The sequence below is a fragment of the Indicator indicator genome, chromosome 9 (assembly GCF_027791375.1).
Source record: "Indicator indicator isolate 239-I01 chromosome 9, UM_Iind_1.1, whole genome shotgun sequence".
NCBI lineage: Eukaryota > Metazoa > Chordata > Aves > Piciformes > Indicatoridae > Indicator > Indicator indicator.
Genome location: NC_072018.1, coordinates 18,069,889 through 18,090,955, shown reverse-complemented (window position 1 = coordinate 18,090,955; position 21,067 = coordinate 18,069,889). Strand labels below are relative to the sequence as shown.

Genomic DNA, 21,067 nt, shown 5'->3' with positions numbered 1-21,067 from the left:
CAACCTTATTTTTATTGCTTTTCACTGCTTTTTTTTTCTCCAGAACGCGTATAGTATGCAATTTCTGAAAAGCTGAAAGTTTCTCACCTTTCTTCGTATGCTTCAGAAAAACTTGATAGTCTGATAGCTCACAAATTCCTCATTACTACAACTGTTAAATTTTTACTAAAAAGAGATAAGTTTGAAAAGTGGACTTTTTTCCAAGATTTTTATGTTTTTAAACAGATTTTTAGGTTTTTTTTGAATAGGAAAGAGGATGTATTTGTTATTGTATACTGAAATAGTTGCCAGAGTTCCTGGGGCAGAGATATAGTTACATATAGATAGAAATAGTTGCTTGTAGGTTTTTGCAGTGTTTTTTGTTTGATTGATTTTTATTTTAAATGAAACTTAGTATATTGTAAATAATTAATGAATAGTAGAAATCTAAATTTTTCTAGCTGCTTTAATATGATGATTGAATTTCAGAAGCTTTCAACCCTAATTACTGAACCATCAAACCTCAACTCTAAGTCTGTTTCAGGATACTAATCAGACAAGGAGATCCTTCATCAGTTATAGATTATTCTCATCTCCAAAATCCCTCATTAGGGTTTAGTTGGAGCAGTAGACACAACTTCCCTTTGGCTTACAATCAAACCTCAACTCTTTCCAAACATTTTTAAACCTCAGATTTCTCACACAAATCTGCGCATTTCTCTTTATATCTATGCTAGTTCATACAGGTTTATCATTCTAACTCTAAATGGAATGTGAATGGAAAAACCACTACAGCAATTAGAGAAATAAAATCTGGAGTATTTTTAGCTTCTATCTTAAAGTCAGATATAATTTCTTTTCTAATAGCATTGAAGGTGTGAATTTACAGGAATTTGGCCTAAATATTCTATGCTCTTTTCTCTTTTTGTGTGCTTGCATCCTCTTCGCTTCTACTTCTCCCCCCCACCCCGATCCTTGGAATACTGTTTTATTGTAGCTTTCCTCATCACATTTTAAATGCTTTAATTCTGAATTTCCGATCCTGTAAGTGGTATTCATTTGCACATTTTATCCTTCAGTGTAGGTGATACATTTCGGTTTCAGCTTTATCAGTCACTTCTGATTGATTAAATCTAGAAGCAATAAGCTGTACTGATATGGTTGACCAATGAGTACCTAAAAGGCTTTCTAGTATTGCTCTCTTTGCTGTGCATCTTTCTCTTGTGATGCACCTCTTCCCATGCAAAAATCCATGAGAATTTACTTTAAATGATTCTCGGGTCTTCTGCATCAGACTCTGTTCTGCTGCATGACACTTTACTTGTCATATATGAAACTGTAGTTTGTAAAAGGGAAAGCAATTAGTATGAAAAGAATATGTGAAGACAATTCTGCCTTATTTCCCCTTTTGCAAGCAGATACAAAGTTGTGCTTGCAAACAAGACACAGGCAAAGTAGCACAGAATATAATTTAGATATAAACCCAGCATGTCATAGGTGCATTTGAGGATAATGCTCCATACAGACTGCTAATGTCTACCTCCCCTCTTTTTTGTTCTCCTTTGTAATGCCTTTTCGCCATCCTTTGCCCTCATCAGTGCATAAGCAGAGTAAATATCCTGCTGGCAGCTCACTGGAAGGAAGCGAGATTAATGTGTGCAGATACTGTGCCCCTACCTTCACCTAATCCTAATATTTTCCCTGGCACTAAGGTTATTTTTTCCTCTCTTTCATTATTTTCCTAGTCATTGTTTGATAGCTGTAAGTCCACATGGCCAGGGCAATTGTTTTTTTACAGACTTCCTTTTATCGTCCCAACTGTGTCTTGTTTAAGTTAACTATTTAAATGGGCAAGAGTCAGCATCATCCAGTTCTGAAGCAGACTGGGCAGTAATCCAGCTCTTTCTGTTAAAGACAGACATTCTTTCTTTTTTTTTTTTTCTTTTTTTTTTTTTACTAGAAACAAATTACTTCCAAATGCTGGAAATGTAGAGAAGCCTTTTAAAAAAAGGTTTTCAGGTGTTTATAGAACAAATTAGTATAAAATAGTTTGCAAAATGCTAAGCCCAATTTAAAATAAATATTTAGTACTTCTAGAAGTTGTGAAAATACTGCACTCAAAAACTGAAGTCACTGATTTGTAGCATGGATAAAAAAATCTGTTGAGGGCACTTTGGTGTCAGATTCCCCATGCATATTTCTATTGTGCCTCATTGAATTGCCTGCATAAAAAGGTAGGGTTGTTTTTTGGTAGGGTTTTTTTGTTTGGTTGGTTGTTTTTTTTTCCTTAACATGAGACTACATGGCTGGGTGTAGGTTTGATGAGATGACTAATTGTGTGATAACTGTTATTTTACAACAATTTTTGATTCAATTTCTGAAAACCACAGTCTAGAAAATGAAAAGTTTCTGGAAAAGGAAGAGTTTTCATTGGCCTGAATGTTGGGCATTGTGTCTCATGAAGCATCACATAGGCACGCTCTCATTCACAGAAAGACAGGTTAATTCTTCACAGTTGTTACCTGTTCTTATTGGTTTTGTGATGTCTTGTATTGTCTCTCACACCTTCCAGCTTCCACAACAAATTAAATGAGATTTCCACAGGTAGATATCCTACAAAACTGGCTTATCTCAGAACTGCTCCATCCTTTCAAGCCTATCCTGTTCTCCCTTCTCAGCACCCCTCCCATAGCATGCATTTCTTTATCACTTTCTATCTCATCAGCTGTTGTATTAATTTGGGATATGAGACTGCAAGTTTGAATAGACTTTGCACTCCTACAGTTGCTATAGAACTCCTTTAAAGTGTTCCCAGTGTCAGTATGTCCTGGCCTTTCTGGCAATGAGGCCAATTAATACAAAAAGCTTGCATCCATAAAATCAAATTCTTACCCTCCAAACCAAGGGCAGCACTTCCAGACTAACAACTATGAATGATCCCTAAATAGTGATAATTCCCAGACTGAGCCAGAAATTGTTCAGTGTACGTCGCCCAGGCCAAACGTGTGCAAGGGGCTGTGGCAAGAGCTACACACAGTGGACAATTGAGTTCCAGTTCTGATGCTATTTTGTTTATTGGTCATATATAGCCACAAAAGAGCACAAATTCTAATGATTAACAACACAAGAGATTTTTTGCTGACATTCATTATGGTCATTCAAGCATGTCGCCAGAGCTGAGATTTTAGAGGTGTCAGCTCTGAGCATGCTGCTGGCAGAGCTGTTAGGTCTTCTTTAAACATCTGTACACCACATCCATCTCTACAGCTAAGGTGTGACTCCCAACATTACATGTCATTGATTCAAGGCATGGGAGCATGGCAACTTGAGTAATCATTGACTGTTTACTATCATGATATATGTAAGTTGTTCAAAATGCTGTTTCAACTAAGTTTTGGCAAAGCTCTAAGGAGCTTACCATAGAGTCTGAAGATGGAAAATATTGACCAGCCTTTGTACCTGACATGTAACATGCCAATTAAAATTAAATTTCTATATTGTCTTTTAAAAATAGTCTAGATTAATACTAGTGTTCTAGGTTAATACTAGATCTGTATTCATTAGACTACCTATTTGTCCCTGTGATTAGGTGATGATTCTAAGATACGTAGTTTTAGATCATTTCTAATTGAGAACATATACATATGCCAGTAGCTGTGTGCTTTCAGCTAATCTTGATTGACTGTGCTACAGTCTTACTCCTTGTTCTTTGTTTTGAGATGGCATACTGCACACTAAAAAGGTTTGTGGTGCAGTGACAGAAATAACATCCAACGTTTTGACACAATTTTAAAAACAATTTTCAAATAAAAATTTCAAAAGTTTGGTGAGGATACATTTTAAGAACATTTAAGCAGGCTGTGATTTTGTATACATCAACTAGAAGGTAAATGGCTTTTAGGTGTGTATTTTCCTCCTTCCCTCTTTTTACCCTGAAATGTTTTTTCTTAGTATTTATCAGCACATGTAAAATGAGGACAGAATCGCTTTGGAGCTTCCCACTTGGAAAGAATCGTTTATTTTTATTACCTTTCGTTATTTGCGAGTATGTCTATTCTAGTTTCTGACTGAAAAAGAGGACATTGCACAAAACCTAACTTTCAGACCCAAGCTGGGGTCAGAGGAGTTTGCCATGGCAAGAACAGTCCTGGGAAATCATAAATCCCAGTGTCTCCAGTAGGGAAGTGCAGTGTTTACAGGATAATGCTTCCTTCCTTTTTGGGCAGCTCTGCAGACAGCTGTGCTGAGGGAGTGGAACTAAGCCTCTGGCTCTTCTTGAATATTTATGGATGTTTGGAACCAATTTTGTTATCATCCAACAAACAAGGAGAGTTACTTTCAGTTGCTGAGATCTATCAGACAGCTTTAAACAAGCCCTCAGGGTGTTTCCAAGGTAGATTAAAATGCGGAAAATCCAGATACCGTGATTAGACAGACTGAAGTTCCAGAACTAAATGACGGCCTAAATGAGTGTGTTGGGTGGAGAAAAGTGACTATTCACATAAGTGGAATAAGTCAAAGATGACTCTTCAGTTCAGACAGAAACCAAAGCTGATGCAGTATCTAAAGTATGACAATCATCTTTCTGTGCTGTTCAGCAACACTGAACCAGTCTCCTGAGTCAATATGTCATTTATCTTTTCTTTTTTTATTCTTTTGAAATATTGCACTACAAATTGAAACAGCCAGGCTTTCATAAATACAAACTTCTTGATAATTTTTAAAGATAAATGAATGATAATTTTATGCACTCCATATTTTTTGCCAGTTTGCATGTTTTCCCGTTTATTTTGTTTGCTGCTTAGTGTAAGTGCTATATAATGACAGATTGTCAGAGACAAATGATGTTATTTGCATGACAGAGTCCTTTTGAATGCGTAAAGCAAACAATTACAGAAAGAAACATTTTTCTCTGATCTATATTCATAATAGTGAGATTTTGCTTTCTCTGAGTTGCAACAACAGTTAATAATTTGTAATTTGATCTAGTATCTTTTCTCCTGAAGAATAAACTGAGCAAATAGAGTAAAAGTAGACTTAGCAAGGCAATATAATGTACATCTATAGCAAAAGATAAGATGCTAAATCGAATACCATTTATAAAAGTGTTCTGATTTTACTGTTGACAGATACATTGGATGAGCAATTTGCAGCTATGTTTTTTAGAAAAGGAACTTTATTCAGAATAAGGGGGAAAATTTGCAAGACAGATTACATTTGTGACTCCCAACCTTAATGCTACCACTTAATTATTCAGTGTAGTAGAAGGTAAGATTCCTTTGGAGGTGTTATAATGTGATAAGATACTGCAATGTGATTAATATTAAAAAATTGATCCAGTTGTAATGGAGTAGTAGAAGCTGAGAAATTGTCACACCTTTTTTTTTCTTTATAGTTTCCTTCATTATGATGAAAATCATGGTGAAAACTTTATTTGAAATTAAGATTCACTCCTCCTATGGTGTCCAAAAAGATGTCCTATTTGGTTGCATCATCTTTGGTCACATCACTGTGACAGGCTGAGGGAGCTGGGGTTGTTAAGCCTGGAGAAGAGGAGGGTCTGGGGAGACCTAATAGCGGCCTTCCAGTACCTGAAGGGGGCCTACAAGAGGGATGGAGAGAGACTGTTTTACAAAGGCCTCTGGTGATAGGACAAGGGGCAATGGCTTCAAACTAGAAAAGAGCAGATTTAGATTGGATGTTAGGAACAGGTTCTTTACTATGAGGGTGGTGGAACACTGGGACAGGTTGTCCAGGGAGGTGGTTGGAGCCCCATCCCTGGAGCTATTCAAAGTGAGGCTCAACAGGGCTCTGGGCATCCTGATCTAGTTGAGGATGCCCCTGCTGGCTGCAAAGAGGGTTGGACTAGATGACCTTCAGAGGTCCCTTCCAACCCAGACCAGTGTATGACTCTATGAATCACATCCTGGAATTCTACTCAGGACATTATATTTTAGCACAAAACGGAAAGTTCTGCTTCCTTGAAATTATATAGATGAATGACTAAAACATATATTCCAAACTTCTTAAAGGGAGGTTACTCCTTGGTTCTGAATCTTTGCAATAGATGTTACATTTTCCAACAAGACCTTAGTGGTCCCATTTGTTAAATACATTTGTTGGAGTCTTGAATCAGATGAACCATGTGCATAGCTATTCACAAATGTAGGGACTATTCAGTGATAATGAATTTTAAGAACAAAAAGTACTGATAGAAATAATAGAATATATTTGGTTGCAAAATATCTAAAAGGGAATAATCCAATTGAAAGAAAATAGAACTATCTAGCACTTTATTCTACTGTAATGTCTACTGCAATATGCCATAACTTTTGCTTAACGAGCTGAGAACCTAGTCTTTAGTTCCTCTAAAGAATGAGGTGTGCAGGAAGGAATACATTTTGGTTTTGTTGTTGGGTTTCGTTTTATGTTTTTTGATGACATTGTATTTCTTTGCAGTGATTTTCAAAACACAAATACCAGTGGAGGAAAAAAAAGGAAACAGTGTAACTACTGTAGATACTTAATAAAATATCCATCTGAAGCCCCTCAGCCTCTGGTAATTAGAGGACATACCATGGAGACTGACAGGGTAAATTACCAGTTAATGTTTACACGACAAAACATATGACCAGTACGATATCCTCCACTGATGTTACTGAAACCGAAGTCCGGAAATGTACAGTGGAAACAAGATGTGGTACTTTTTCTTGTGCCAACACAAACAGCAATTACAGCACAGTGTGAGAGAAGTCATAAGAAATACTACTGCATATCAGTAGTTCAACAAAGTCAGCACTTTTGTGTAATTGCAGGGGAAAAGGGCTGAAAAACATTACAGATCTCAGCAAGAAATGGCCCTTTATACTTTTAAACTGATCCTTGATAAAACAATGCTGGGGTCATGAGAAGGCTACTCTGCCAATTTTGCTTCACTGTGGGATCCATTGACATCTGGCTGAGCTGCGGAAGCTGGAAAACTTCTTTAATATTCTCTTGACAGTAAAATGGACATGTGGAAAACATTCTAATCTGTTAATCTTTGGTGCTCCTGAATAAAAAGGACATTTGGCTTTATACTTTGTGATGATGAATATTAAGTCTCCAGATCTAGCTGTAAATAAGTTAGAATTATTTGAATGGAGAGTGAAGGTCTTATTTTCCAATTATAAGGGAAGATGGATACGCACCTGTGTAATTCAGATGATGTAATATATGCCAGGAGTTATTTTTTTTTCTAAGGGTAGTTTAACATATGTCTTAGAAATCTGCTTTTCTTGGGGAGCAGAATGTCCGAACTTCCTTACATCCTATGTACTAAAATAGAATAAAGTATTGTTTCGCTCAGGGGATTATGAAAATAGAATTAGGAGAGATTCAGAATAGTTGTTATATCTAAATAAAAGGGCTGGGGTTTATTTAACTGCAGTAACTGCACAAATTATTTTTGGCCTTTCACTCTAATATGGAGTGATAGTGGATGATGGAGATATACAGCTGTCCAGCCTGAGACAGGATGAACAATTCTTTATTTCTGTTGTGTGATATATCTCCAGAAATAAGAAGAGCAATCTCTCACAGTAGGAAATGACATTAGGAAACACATGCTATGAGCATGTATTTCAAATATAAAGCATGTATTATGTATTTTATAAAATGAAGAAGACACCATGGATTATGGAAAAACTAAACTAGAATTAAAAATTTTGCACATCCTTGTAGTACATCTTAAATTAATCTGAACAACTAAGACAATGCATATAGATAACACTGCACTTGATGAAAGTCAAAGTGATTTTTCAGTTCTAAACAGCAGTGACCTCCTTTAGAAAACTTCAGGTATCTCGTTTTGCAAAATAATTAGCCTTGGGAATTAAAAAAAGCTGTTGCCCTTCCCTTCGCCCTCCCCTCCCCCCCCCAGAAAAAATTACAATCGTAAAAACATTTAAAAGATCAAACCAGACTTTTGTTCTCTGATATAGTCAGATCCTTTTCTTTCTGACTGTTTAATTCCGGTATTTCATTGATTGTTAATGAGATCTGCAAGAATCACATCTATGAACTCCAGCTGTAGGTTAGAACTAATAATTAGTATGCAATCTTTAAATCCATGCCCTTGCTCAAGCAAGTGAATTATAATTTCAGTAAAGTAAGAATTAGTCCAATCGATTTTGTGCAGTTGAGGAGTCAAGAAATCTTGATCTGTATAAAATACCAGACTTTTCTAAGAAGTGAACTGTGCTGCTGGGGCTTTATATCTTGCTGTTGCTTCCGGAGATCGAGAGTACAGCAAAATTTAATTGAAAAGTGGAGAGGCAAAGATCAAGTTTGAGAGAGGTCAGACTTCTCAAGGATGTGCACAGCACCCACCACTATCCTTGTGTTTCTGAAGTCATTGAAAACGTAAGCTTCAGCAGGACCTTCCATTTAGATGCTGCCATGTGTTTGAGAGGCACAGTGCAGTCTGGGTCTCAAATGAAAAAAAAAAAAAACAAAGACGGGACTTTTGTGTTTTACTTCCTGGGTGTTCCAAATTACCTAATAGTGAGAACATTTATTTAGAAGGAAAGTAAAGAAATAAACTAAGCCCCAGGTAGGAAAGGACCTCTGCTTGACTACTGGATGGTCTCTTCTTGCAGGTAATAAATGATAGAACAAGAGGGAACAGCCTCAAGCTGGACACTAGGAAAAATTTTCTCATGGAAAAAGTGGTCAGGCATTGGAATGGGTTGGCTAGGGATGTGGTTGAGTCACCAGTCCTGGATGTGTTTAAAGGTCATTTGGGTGTGGTGTGTGGGGATATAATTTAGGGGTGAACCTTGTAGAATAGGGTTATCTGTTGGTCTTGGTGATCCTGGGGGTCTTTTCTAACCTGAATGTTTCTGTGATTCTGTGATTCTGTATTTGTGTTTGAATGCATGCAATGGGATGATTATTGGGGGAGAGAGGGAAAGTTAGGCCCTAGTCTAGCTTGAGTCCTATTAAGTAGGTGAAGTGGGAAGATGCTATAATAGTTGCAAGAGTAACCTGAGCAACTTTCTGGAAGGCATAGGTACTGACAATAGAGGAAAAGTTTTGGAAGCATGGGATTCAAATGTTAATATGCAGCAAACGGTAATATGCAACAAATCATTTAACACATTTTTATTGTCATCGTGTTTGGAATAGTAGCCAAAACCTTCAGCAGAAATTCTCCTATGTGGCAGAGACAAGAGGACTTGGATTAAGGGATATTTACCAACTGCTCCCTCACTTTGTATGCCTCTGTGAGCCATCCCTTGCAAAGTGAGTTTGTTACTTCATTGGACCTTCACTGTCAGCAGTTCTAAACAGTCACAGCAAAATTTTCCTCTCCCAGAGCAAACCTCAGTAATGTTACCTTACGGTTAAGTAATCTTTTTGTCTCCCTTGTGCGTTCAAATCCCTCAGTTTATTTTTATTCATTTACACTGGCATGTAGCGGGAGAGAAAAACCTGGCTGTCACCTGACTGCATGTCAGACAACTTGGCACAGTTGTAGCACCTCTGGACTAGGTGGTTCTCTCCTTCCTTACCCCGAAGCTGCCCTTTGCCTTTCCTCTCTAGTTCTCTAATTGCCCTTTCCCTCCACATCCCAAGATTATTATCTTTTCTGCTCGACCTGCTTGACAGATCTTCTGACTGTGTCCAAACTTAACTCTGTAAGATGAATATACTGCAGTTTTAGCTCAGATTATTTCACAAGACATAGCAAGCAAACAAACTTAAACCACCAGAGGTTTGTTTGAGAGCAATAACTTCTGATGAAGAGCATTTGAGGCAATAACTACTTACTTCAAATCAACAGCAGCTGAACTGGGAAATCTGGCAGCGTCTTTGGTTTTTTTGGGAGGGAAGAACAGGAGACTGGAAAGTCGCTCAGTGCTCTGACTATCATCGCATCTTCATGGGTTTCAACAAAACCTTGAAACGTGTCTCCTGCTCCCCCTGCAGGGGGGCAATTCTAACTGTCAGCAAACACTAGTGCCTTGTAAATAAGAGTGCAGGTATTCAACACAGGAGCAAAATAGGCCTCAATAGGCAATGATAGTGATGTGTGAACACCTGCTTCCTAGTGTTGATTTTGTTATGGCCTGGAATTTTTATTAGGACTTTCCAAGTTTTTCAAAATCTCAAAACCATTCTCATCTTTAATGTCATTGATTCCCTCTAACCATCCATAAACATTTTGTGAAGAACTGGATCCCCAACACAGATCCCAGCTGCTTGAGACCAATGCTGAGTGCTTTCTAGGTAGATGATGCACTGTCAGCCAGAGACAGAGATTTTCCAACTCAATTTCAGAGAAATTACTTCATGGTTCTTTGTTGAGGTTGAGGGAAAGAGCATGGTCAGCTGCTGCTGTTTTGATCCTTGGGCATTTCAGCTACCAAACTGACCAGTTCCTGACAATGAGGTGGAACTTTCCTAAGCTCCTATCTAAGTCCAGACCATATGATTTCTTATAATCAGTATTTCTCCTGTGCCAAATGTGAGACTGTAAAGCTAACAAAGTGGTTTTCTTTCCCCAAACTTGTCCTTGGAAATGCTCAACCCTGTTTTTCACTAAAGCTTTCTATAACAGGAGTGAGGCATGGAAAATAAAAGCTCCAACAGTTAAAGGCTAATAAAGTAATAAGCAGATGAAAGCAGAGCCTTATGGTGGAAAGTGTTAGGGGACTTTAGATGTCATTGCCAGCTTTGGTTATAATGAATATCTCAGCAGCAATACGACAAGATGTGTGCAATAAGTTAAAAGAATTCTGTGTGAACCTATTTATTTTTTTGCAGCACATCTGCCCACATATTGCTCACATCTCAATCTGTTTCAGGAGAAGGTGATTATTTATTTATTTATTTAGTCTGAATGTATTAATTCTCTAAATTAATGAACTGGGGAATTACAGATTTTAATGTTACAGTGACACCCTGTGGTCAGTAGTGATGGAGTTAACTCTGCAAAGTAGAATCTTATTTTGTGACACATTAATATTTAGTGAATGGAGAGAAAAAGAAGCCGGAAGGAAATATAGTTACCTTTCAGGGCTTCCCACAGAGAGGGGTTGCCCCATTTTATTGTTTTATATGTAAAAATTTATGTTTCTAGTTGCTCAAATACTAGAATACTATGTATTTACATGCATTTGTTTTATTGAAAAGGGGTAGGGGAGGAGGGTGGGTAGCAAGCCTTGATTTTAGACAATTTAGTAATGTAGCTCAGGGAAAAGTCTCGGTGGGCACAGCCAGCTCACAAGATGTTGCTAGCAGAGTTATTTATATTTCTATGATGATCTCTATCTCTGCAGGAGAAGGCATTTTTTCTGATGGCATGCCAAGTAATGTTGAGTAGCAGACTGATGCCGGAGAGACACAGTAATGTGACAGTGCCACACCACACCACAAATGACATCTAGGCACTGACAGGGCTGCCTTGTGGACAGCTTTTGACCAAACATGCATAGATCTTCATTTTACTTCTTCCTCCTTTCCTTCTCCCTTCCTTGAACAAATATTGAACTAATACAGTGATTTTTTTGGTCACATCTACATGCACACATCTTTAAGGCACTGTTTTTCCTGTTCAATACATACCAGGGATCCTGAATAGTATTGTTTCAAAATCTGATTGTTAAAAAAAATAAATCCTAATTTATAAGATACCTGGTTTAAAGCTTCTGATTTATACCTCATGCATCTCTGGAGTTACTTACTTGCCATTTTTCAGAGAGGGAGGAAGTTAACCTTCTGTCAGATGAAACAAGGCTTAAAGATAAGTAAGGAAGGAGTCCCATCAAGAAGTTGTGGGGAGGTAGTAAAACAAGCTAGGAAACATGAAGCATTTATTATTTACTGGCAATAATTACTTCCTGTTAAAACTGGCCATTTAATAAAAGTGGTGATTTTAATTCATTGCTGTCTTATTAGGGAATTAGGAAGATAGCATGGGACAGGAGCAAAAAGTCTCCTGCCTGCTCTGGAGAGTAAGCTAAGGCTAGCCAAAGATAAAGTCTGGGAGGTGTTCAGGAACCACTGTGAGAAATTTATCAATTATCAAAACTCTGCAAGTGTCAGAATAGATTGGAGCACTTAAGTGGTCCTGGAAGTCAAACCATTGTTCACCCCTACTCACGTCCATACACAAACAGCTTGGGGAGTGCTTGTCTAGGACATACCTTACGGAATAGCTACAGTGCAAGTTCTCATGAGTTTCAGCACAATTTAGTGCCTGTCAGAAGTGACAATGAGACTATGGGCTTTTTAAAGATCTCATAATGACTGTGAATGTTTTGCAGATTCAGATTGCTGAAAGACTTGAAACCCATTATCTCCTGTAAAAGCCTGGCAAATATTGGACATGGGACTAAAGAAGAGGCCTTGTTTTACACATTATGTCAATTTTTAGCTTTTCTTATAGAGCCTCGTATGCTATTCATGGCTGCAAAAGCAAAACAGCTTCATGGCTGCCTAAACTTGCAGAGAAGTTATTTATTAGGTGCTATTTCAGACTCAGTGCTTGGACAGGCTGGGCTGTAATATTAACCTCCAAATTAGCTAGCAGTGCTGCTGAAGGATGTTTTCCAACATCTGTTAGAATGGAGGTTGGAATATGGATTCTTTGAGGACTTTTTGCATGGGGCCACACTGGAGATGAACGGCAGTGATTCTGCACATGAGACAGAAAACACATTGTATTTACCTGTACCACATGCAAGAGCAGACAAATGCAGCTGAACCTGCTGCTGAAAGAGCACAATGTTGCAGTAGACACCTTATCAGAAGTGGTATGAAGAGAAATTTAAAGGATGGTATCTTAAGGCAGAGGCACTGGCTCGCTGCATAACCAGAGCACTGATTTGAAACATGTTGCATTCGGAGGTCAGTCACAGCTGCTCTACTATATACACCATGTCAAGACCTTGTTTACAACTGACTGAATGTTAAAGCATGATAAAGACATAACCATATTTATACACTGCATCTAGGAAGCAATGCTATGTGTCCCATACCAGAATGAAAGCTGCCACACTGAGGATATCACCGGTGTAAAGCTGTACCTAAACTTTCTCTTCTGTCTGTTTGGCTGTACGAGTTGATGGTTTAGCAGACAGAGCAATTATCACTATTCATCATCTGGAGGTTACTGCTGTCATGGCTTAGCCAGCATAAAGCATCGTTTTTTATCTAAATTGACTGATCTTACTCCAGTGTCTGGTAGAGGTAGTTTGCATTAACTCAGACAAGTCTGCCTGAGAATATTAGGATGTGCTTAGACAAAGATATGTATTTCATGTCACTTCCATGTTTTTGTGTCATCCCGTACCCCTCCATGTATTCACAAATGCTTTTGACAAACAATAACAACACATATCCCAGTGCTATGAGACTTGCACTGCAAATGCAGAATTATGGTGTCATCTCCTGTGTTGGTACAAACATATAAATAAATTACTATGTATCTATATCCAATATCTTCAGAATACACACCCCTTTAATGCTGGCAATATATTGTGGTGGTTTTTTTCTTCTCACAGTAAGTGCCTTATGAAGGACTAGAGCAGGCTAGTGATACTAATATACACCTTACAGAAGAAGGCTCTCCCCAGCTTTGACCTAGAGAACTTTTCTGGCTGTTTTCACCAAGTGCAATTTAGTTGATATTTTCCCCATTTTTGGATGATAAGCATTTCATGACATAATTCACTAGGTTTAGAAGTGACTGCTTATGTGCTACTAAAGCTCTTCCTGAGTCTGTTGATCTTCCTTGGGACTTTAACAGCTGTGGTGAGGTATCTCAGCACATTATTTGCTTATAGCTTTCATCCCCATGAAGAATGCTCTAGCATTTATGACATAACCTTAACAGCTCGGGGAAAACTCCATGAAAGACACTTTCTTCTACCTTTTCATCTCTGAAACAGTCATTTCTGATGGAAATCTTAAAATCAGATTGAGAGAGCAGGCGTGGTAGTAGGATGCATGACTGTACCATACCATACACTTCTATGTGTTAGTCTACCTTTTCTCTTCCCCAGACCTTCACTTTACCCTGACTCTTTCCACCAAGACTGTGTTTTTGCAGGGACACTTGCAAGCCTGCCACTGTGGAGCTTAAAGCAGTGACTTCCAGAGCAAATGTATGAATCTTAGCAGCTAGTGTAAAAAGAGGCAGAATTTCCAGTTGAAAGATATCATAAATGCATATCCTGTGTGTATTGGACACAGATGTGATGTATAACACATTTTCTGACCGGTGGGTTACACAAACAATGTGTGTGACAACTGACTGAAATGTGAAACACGTACTTTTGTGAGTCACTCTGTAATTCACAGATTAGTGTACTTTATGCTACAATATCCCTTCTTAGAGGCTCTCGTTATGTGAGCCTGTCACAATTATGCACCTTGGCTCCTTTGAGGTCTTTATTACAGACTTTGAGAAGATACCTGTCTCAAGATAACACATAGGACAACAATTGGATTACTCTTTATTATTGGCTTTCTGAAATGTTGGAACATCAAAGAGCCTGTAAGGCAAATGATAAAATAAGAAAGCACTGTTAAAACTAGGAACAAATACAGCAAACCATTAGGGAAATCTATTTCAGAACTAAAAATAAAAAATAATAATGGCTATATTTGGAAAGTGGGCTTAGACCTGAAGTATGCAAGACACTATCTTTTGCCTGCCTTACCGGCTAGTTGTATGCATGGCTGTGAAGGAGAAGCTCAGGCTTCCAGCTTAGCCTGCAGGGACAGGTAGGTCTCTTACAAGGAGAGCAACAGAGATCAGCTCTGTGCACAGGCTGGCCTCTAATCTGATTTTACTGACTTGTGACTAATGGGCATGGTTTAAGCCATGAGTCTTTCCAAACCCAAAGTCAGAGTTGGAGTATTCAAAACTTACCTGTGCACAGGAATATCTGTCCTGAATTTGAGCTGTGATTACACTCTGATTCAGTCTGCCAGACATCTTCTGAACTTTTGGTGTGTATCTGCCTAAAGCAGCCTGAGGGAAGAAAAATCCTCTACTGTGCTTAAGGTAGGGAGGAGCTGGTGTCTTTGAAGATCTAACACCTCTGCCTAATATCATTGCCTGCTTCTGATTATCTCTAGAGCCTAAATGCCTCCCAAGGAATCTAATCTCCTTCAAAGGAAATTCTGAAGAGCTTTCTCTAACAAGAGCAACCCAGTGTCTAGGATCATATAACAAACATTTTAAGACAGAAAAAAAAAAAGTAAATTAAAAGTCAATCATATAAAAAAGAGAGTGCAAGAGCTCCTTAAACAAGTCAGTGGAAATCACAAACTTGATTCCTTTCCCTCCCTGACCAATGTCCCAGAGAAGGCTTTATCCTGTAAAAAATGGAATACTGCCTGTTGGGCAGAGTTGATAACTTTCAGAGTCACGAATATGCAGAGTGAGGGTCAGGAGAGAGAAGGAGCAGTAGGAACAAACCAAAAGTTTTTGTTTTCAGGCAATGGTGAATTTATGACAATTGCCTGCTTTTTAAGGTCTTAATTTACATGAGAAAGCTCAACATCATGCATCAAGTACTCCCTTAAAAATATTGAAAGATCAGAACCCATAATTACAGGGAACTTTCATGATATTCAAGCTATTCAGCTAGGCCAAGCATCTTAAGAACTAGACTTTTGAATGATGCTCCAGGACTGTGCTAGAGTGTCACTTTTGCTATTTTGGGAGTTGTGTTTTCTTCTAGACTGGTAAACTCTTTTTAACAGATCTGCCAAAATTTAATTCTTCCGTACATTTTAATGTTGATTTTGGGTGTATCATGGTTTAAGCCCAGCTGGCATCTAAGCCCCACACAGCCAATCACTCACTCCCCTTTCAGTGGAATAGGGGAGAGAATTGGAATGGTGTGAAAAAAACTTGAGAGATGACATAAAGATGGTTTAATAGGTGAAGCAAAAGCTGCATGGGCAAGCAAAGCAAACCAAAGAATTAATTCACCACTCCCATTGGAAGGCAGGTGTTCAACCATCTCCATGACAGCAGGGCTCCATCACACATAATGGTTACTTGGGAAGACAAATGCCATCACTTCGAATCTCTCCCCATTTTCCTCCTTCTTCCCCTAGCTTTATATGCTGAACATGATGTTATGTGCTATAGTATATTCCTTTGGTCAGTCAGGGTGCTGTGTCCCCTCCCATCAACCCAAGGCTAATCCCTGGTGTGGTAAGCTGAGAAGCAGAACAGACCTTGCCTCTGTGTGAGCACTACTCAGCAATAGTTAAAACATCTCTGTATTATCAACACTATTTCCAGCACAAATACAAAACATAGCCTCATACTAACTACTTTGAAGAAAAGTAACTCTCAGACAAAACCAGCACAGGGTTAAAATACCTTGTAGTGTTCTTCTAAAACAAGAACAAAAATATTATTTACATGACGATTTCATGATCTCTAGTAAAAAAGGAAAGAGAAGAAAATGACAAAAGGGGAAATGCTAAGAGGGAAGGGTTTTTCTGTGGAAGGATAGCCACTAATACATAACACATCTTTGAGGATAGATGTCCCAAAATGTTTTAGATGACACATGAATCAGTTGCTAATGTTAAGACTTGTACATATGCTTGACATGGAACACTGGAATAAACTGATTGTATTTATTGCATGTAAGACTTTGCAGGAGTAGATGTAGAGAGGTAAAGAGAGAAAAGACATCAAACTCTGACTGACTCTAAAGCATCAATCATCTTATCCGCCAGCATCACAACTAATGGACTCTTAGTTCTCTGTTCTATATCCTGTGTTTGAAAAGTTTTACCTTAAAAAGGTGTCAGGACTAAAGCCACTTTCAGAAGTTTCCTCCAAAGAACACGTCCATTTGTGGAGAAATGTGTGTTTTACCCCTGGTAAGTAATATGTATAGCTAGCTACTTCTGAGCAATTATAAGTAATACTCTGTGTTAATGTTGCTTTTTTGTGTTGTTATCTTGCAGATGGGAGTTGCTGTAGTAGATTCATCTGTTGCAGGACTAGGTGGTTGTCCCTATGCAAAAGGTGCTACTGGAAATGTTGCCACAGAGGATGTGATATACATGCTTAATGGTCTGGGGATCAATACAGTAAGACATTTTTACTTCCTACTTAAGACTTTAAGGAAAACCAAAATATTTTTCTAGGAAACATGTGATACATACTTGGCAATTAGTTGTGCTGTATAATAAAATATTAGGCAAATAGTATTGTTTGCAAAGATAGTGCTTTAACATGACTTGACATGTAATATGAATGATGAACTGGTTTGTGTATTTGCTACCAATTTGAATGACCCCCCTCTCACTACCTGGAGCTATGAGGAGGAACTACTTTGACTAATTGCTCTGCCTCAGTAACCACAAAGAAAACCCACTACTGTAGACCTTGCCTCAGAACACTGATCAGCTCTTCAGTAGAAAGAACGAGCAGACCTAGGCCTTTTTCACACAGCTCCAGAGCTGGTTCACAGTGCTTATTAATTTCTTGTCAATTTTTCTGGTTCCAAAGTAGAAAAAAATCTTGGTGTTTGGAGCCCAAGCGCAGGACATTGCAGTTTCATAGGTATCCACTTGAGATATTTCAAAATGGTACAAAATGTGTTGCTTGTTATGAGGCTTCACAGCCATTTTTATTTCCAGCAAAGCAGCACTGGGCTGCACTTTAATGAACCTTACCAGTGAGCCTTCACACTTCAGGAGCACAAGTTTAGTATCCCTGGCTTGGTTGGTATGTCAATTATTCTGTATTCCTGGGCACAAAGTAACACTGGCTTCTCCAAAGAATATGCTCTTTGGTCTTCCTATTGGTCATCCTTGTTTGGGAAATGTGGCATAATGAGTTTGTTACTAACTCAAGCAGTACAGTGATTTTACCTGCATGGACAGGCAGTATTTAAGGGTACATGATTGAGTTCCAATTGACTAGATACATCAATATAATAATTGATACTTGTTCTATACTGTTCTTCAGAATACATAACCAAAAAGTGATGTGTGAAATGAATCAAAAAGTAATATGTGAAATAATTTTCTAGCAGATCCCATTTACAAAGAGATTTATTGTTTGTACCGTGGTAGTGGACAGATAATTATGTTATAGATCATTAATGTTTATGAAATACTGCAGGGGGACATGTACTTTCTATAAACAAAGTTTCTACATGGTTCCCATGTAATTGTAGTAATAGTACTTGTGCTTTTGATGCCTTCAAAGTGCTTGGCAAATAGTAAACCTTTCTGGGAAATAATGAAGTACTGTTAGCCTTATGTTACTGACACTAAAACCAAAGTTCTGAAACGTAGTAGACTTGGTATTTATGAATACTGAATGAGAACTATCAACTGAAGTTAAAGGGCTTTGCTTTCTGGCAGAAGATTTTTCTGACTCAAGGCACTTACCCAAGGTTGCAGATGCTATTGGAGGTACGTATCTGTGTTTCTTGGTTTCGTTCCTTGGTGCCAAGGAATAATTCTGGACATATGGAGTAGTTACCAAGCACACTTGAGTAGATTTCTGAGTACCTTTCTGAATACGTATCACTTTGACTCAAGAACTGTACAAACACCTGTTAGTACTTTTTTTCCCATCCCCATCTGTGAGTCATGCGTGTGAATGCTGGGGTTTTCTTCCCTCATGGTAATTCTCTTTGGTTCACTACACTTCCATAAGAAAGACAATGTAAAAGGCAGAGATGCTTGTATTCCATGTAATGAATGTGAACTGTGAACATATGTTTCTTATCAACACATACTACATTATGCAATGTTACACTGCAAAAATGTGAATTTTGTATAGTTTGGGGGGTTTATTTTGCCATCTCCCAAAATCTAACTACCAGCTATGTCTATGGTGGTATGTTTCTCATTTCTTCCTAGCAAAAAAGCACAGATGCTCTAAGAATTTTTTAGATTATGTTATGTACAACAGCACTCTACAAACTAAACCTTAGTAATGACTAATACAGGATAAACAGAATAAGCTGAAATCACCCTTTTTTTTTTAATGTATTAACATGTCTTAGATACTACTAAATACTAGAGATGATTGGAAACTTGGAAGCATTTTTTTTCAAATTAAAAATGTTTTTGATTACATTTCTGTGAAGTAATTTCTGTTATCATTTAACATTTTTAGCCAATTCCAAGAATGAAAGAGACAAAGTTTACCACAGAACATGAAATAAGTGCTAGATGCAATTAAAGAATAAGCATAGAAGTCAGGTCTTGATCTGAACTTTGGTGCATAAATGCATAAGTGTTATGAAAGTGTATTTCTGGTGCAATACATCTTGTACTCTTTAATGTTGAGTGACACACTTCTCCCAGTTTGATGTGATTGCTCAGGGTATTTGTCGTTCAAAGTTCACCCTTTCATCCCACCTGCAGGATCTTCACTGGCTTCTGGATTCCAGTCTTTGAAGCAAGTACTTGGATCACTTATACAATCTAACTCTAGAACTTTTACTATACATAAGTAATCCAGGATGTAAATAATGAAGGGTTGGTTGTTTGTGTTTTTTTTCCCTATTTAATCAGGGTTCTGATTCCATTTTAGCAATTGAGCAGTACTGATGCATATCACATGTTAGTAAAAAAGTGTTGGTTGCTCAAAGAACATTTTGCAGCTGCAATTTTTTGCTCAGTTGTGTTAGCAACATGAATTGTAGTTTTGCATTGAAAGGAATTTCTTCAAAAAAGAGATTATATTTATTCAAGAGAATGCAGGATCCCATTTCTCACAGAACTCAGTTGCCAATACAAGTGTGTTTCCTCCATTTTCCCGAGCTGCACATGGTGTACTCAGAGGTGTGAAGTTTCTCAGCGTTGGATGTTAAGTACAGCTTTTTTTTTTTTTCAACTTCTAGTTGTTATTATAGATTCTTTCAAGTTTTAAAGATATTACTCAAGTATTTGCTCCACTGCTGTTAGGATGAGAATCACTCTCGAAGTGGTAGAAATTGGAAGCTCTGACTATTGTGTAAGTCACTGTAACTCTATTGATCTCTGCTACTGATCTATGACAGGAATTGGGTCCTTTGTTTGTAAAAATTAGACACTGAAGCAAAAAACCACACTTGTTGGTTAAGCGTTTTTAACATGTGCATTTATTATTCTTAACATTTTTCACTCTTTTTTAGGGAGTAAGTCTTTGTAAAGTGATGGAAGCTGGAAACTTCATCTGTACAGCTTTGAACAAGACAACAAACTCCAAAGTTGCACTAGCTTCCTTCAATACTGGAGCTATCAATTAAATGGAATGTTTTTGCAGCTTAATTACATTTCTCATCTACCTTGACCAAGGATATTTATATCAAGAAAACAAATGTTAAAAAACTGTTCCATAAAGAACCAAAATAGAACCCATATATAACTTTTTATTATGGGAAGAGTTATTGTACAGTACTTTGTTGTGAATTGTCTGATTTGAAAGTAAAAATAAATGACTGTAGTAGAGAACCCTGCTTGGTAATTATACAGATGAGACAAATGCATAAACACCAGGACATTCTATCATGTTTCAAATTAAATTTTGGTGGGGGGGAGAGGGGGGACTGTGTTGGGAAAACTGGGTAGAAGCAATTGAATACATAGTTAATTTTGAGTCAGGATGACTTTTAGGACAGTACAAATATTTGCAGTAGTTTATGAGATCCCACACTGTGTGTGGCCATTCTATTGTATGTTTTATTTATGTGATTTTTTTTTTTTGTGAAGTCAATTGTGTTGTGAACATGGAACCAAATCTAAATTCACCATAAGAATTTTTTAGCAATAACATTTTTTTATTTTTGTTTTGTTTAACATCTGTTGAGTTATAGATGACTTAACCTTATTCCAAGGCTTTGTGGTGAATGGCAGTCTTCCAGATCCTCCAAATATAATGCAAATTTCCTTATTTGTTACATATGTTTAATTTGTTGTAGTTGATTTTTTTGTCAACTGTATTAAAACCTAATTATAGGAAGCAATTAAAAATTGGCAAGGTTTTCAACAATCATTCACTGTCCTTTTAAATGTGTTCATTCAGGAAGATGCCAGTGAACTGCATTGTCATTTT

The 21,067-nt window shown here is 37.6% G+C and overlaps 1 protein-coding gene across 1 annotated transcript in view; it reads left to right on the top strand.

Moving 5' to 3' along the window:
- Positions 1-20,261, top strand: part of HMGCLL1 (3-hydroxymethyl-3-methylglutaryl-CoA lyase like 1) — a 73,326-nt gene extending 53,065 nt beyond the window's left edge. The window contains exons 8-9 of the mRNA XM_054383561.1: positions 16,972-17,097; positions 20,148-20,261. Of these exons, the coding sequence (XP_054239536.1) occupies positions 16,972-17,097; positions 20,148-20,261 (240 nt within the window). The remainder of the gene's footprint in view (positions 1-16,971; positions 17,098-20,147) is intronic.
- The last annotated feature ends 806 nt before the right edge of the window (positions 20,262-21,067 follow it).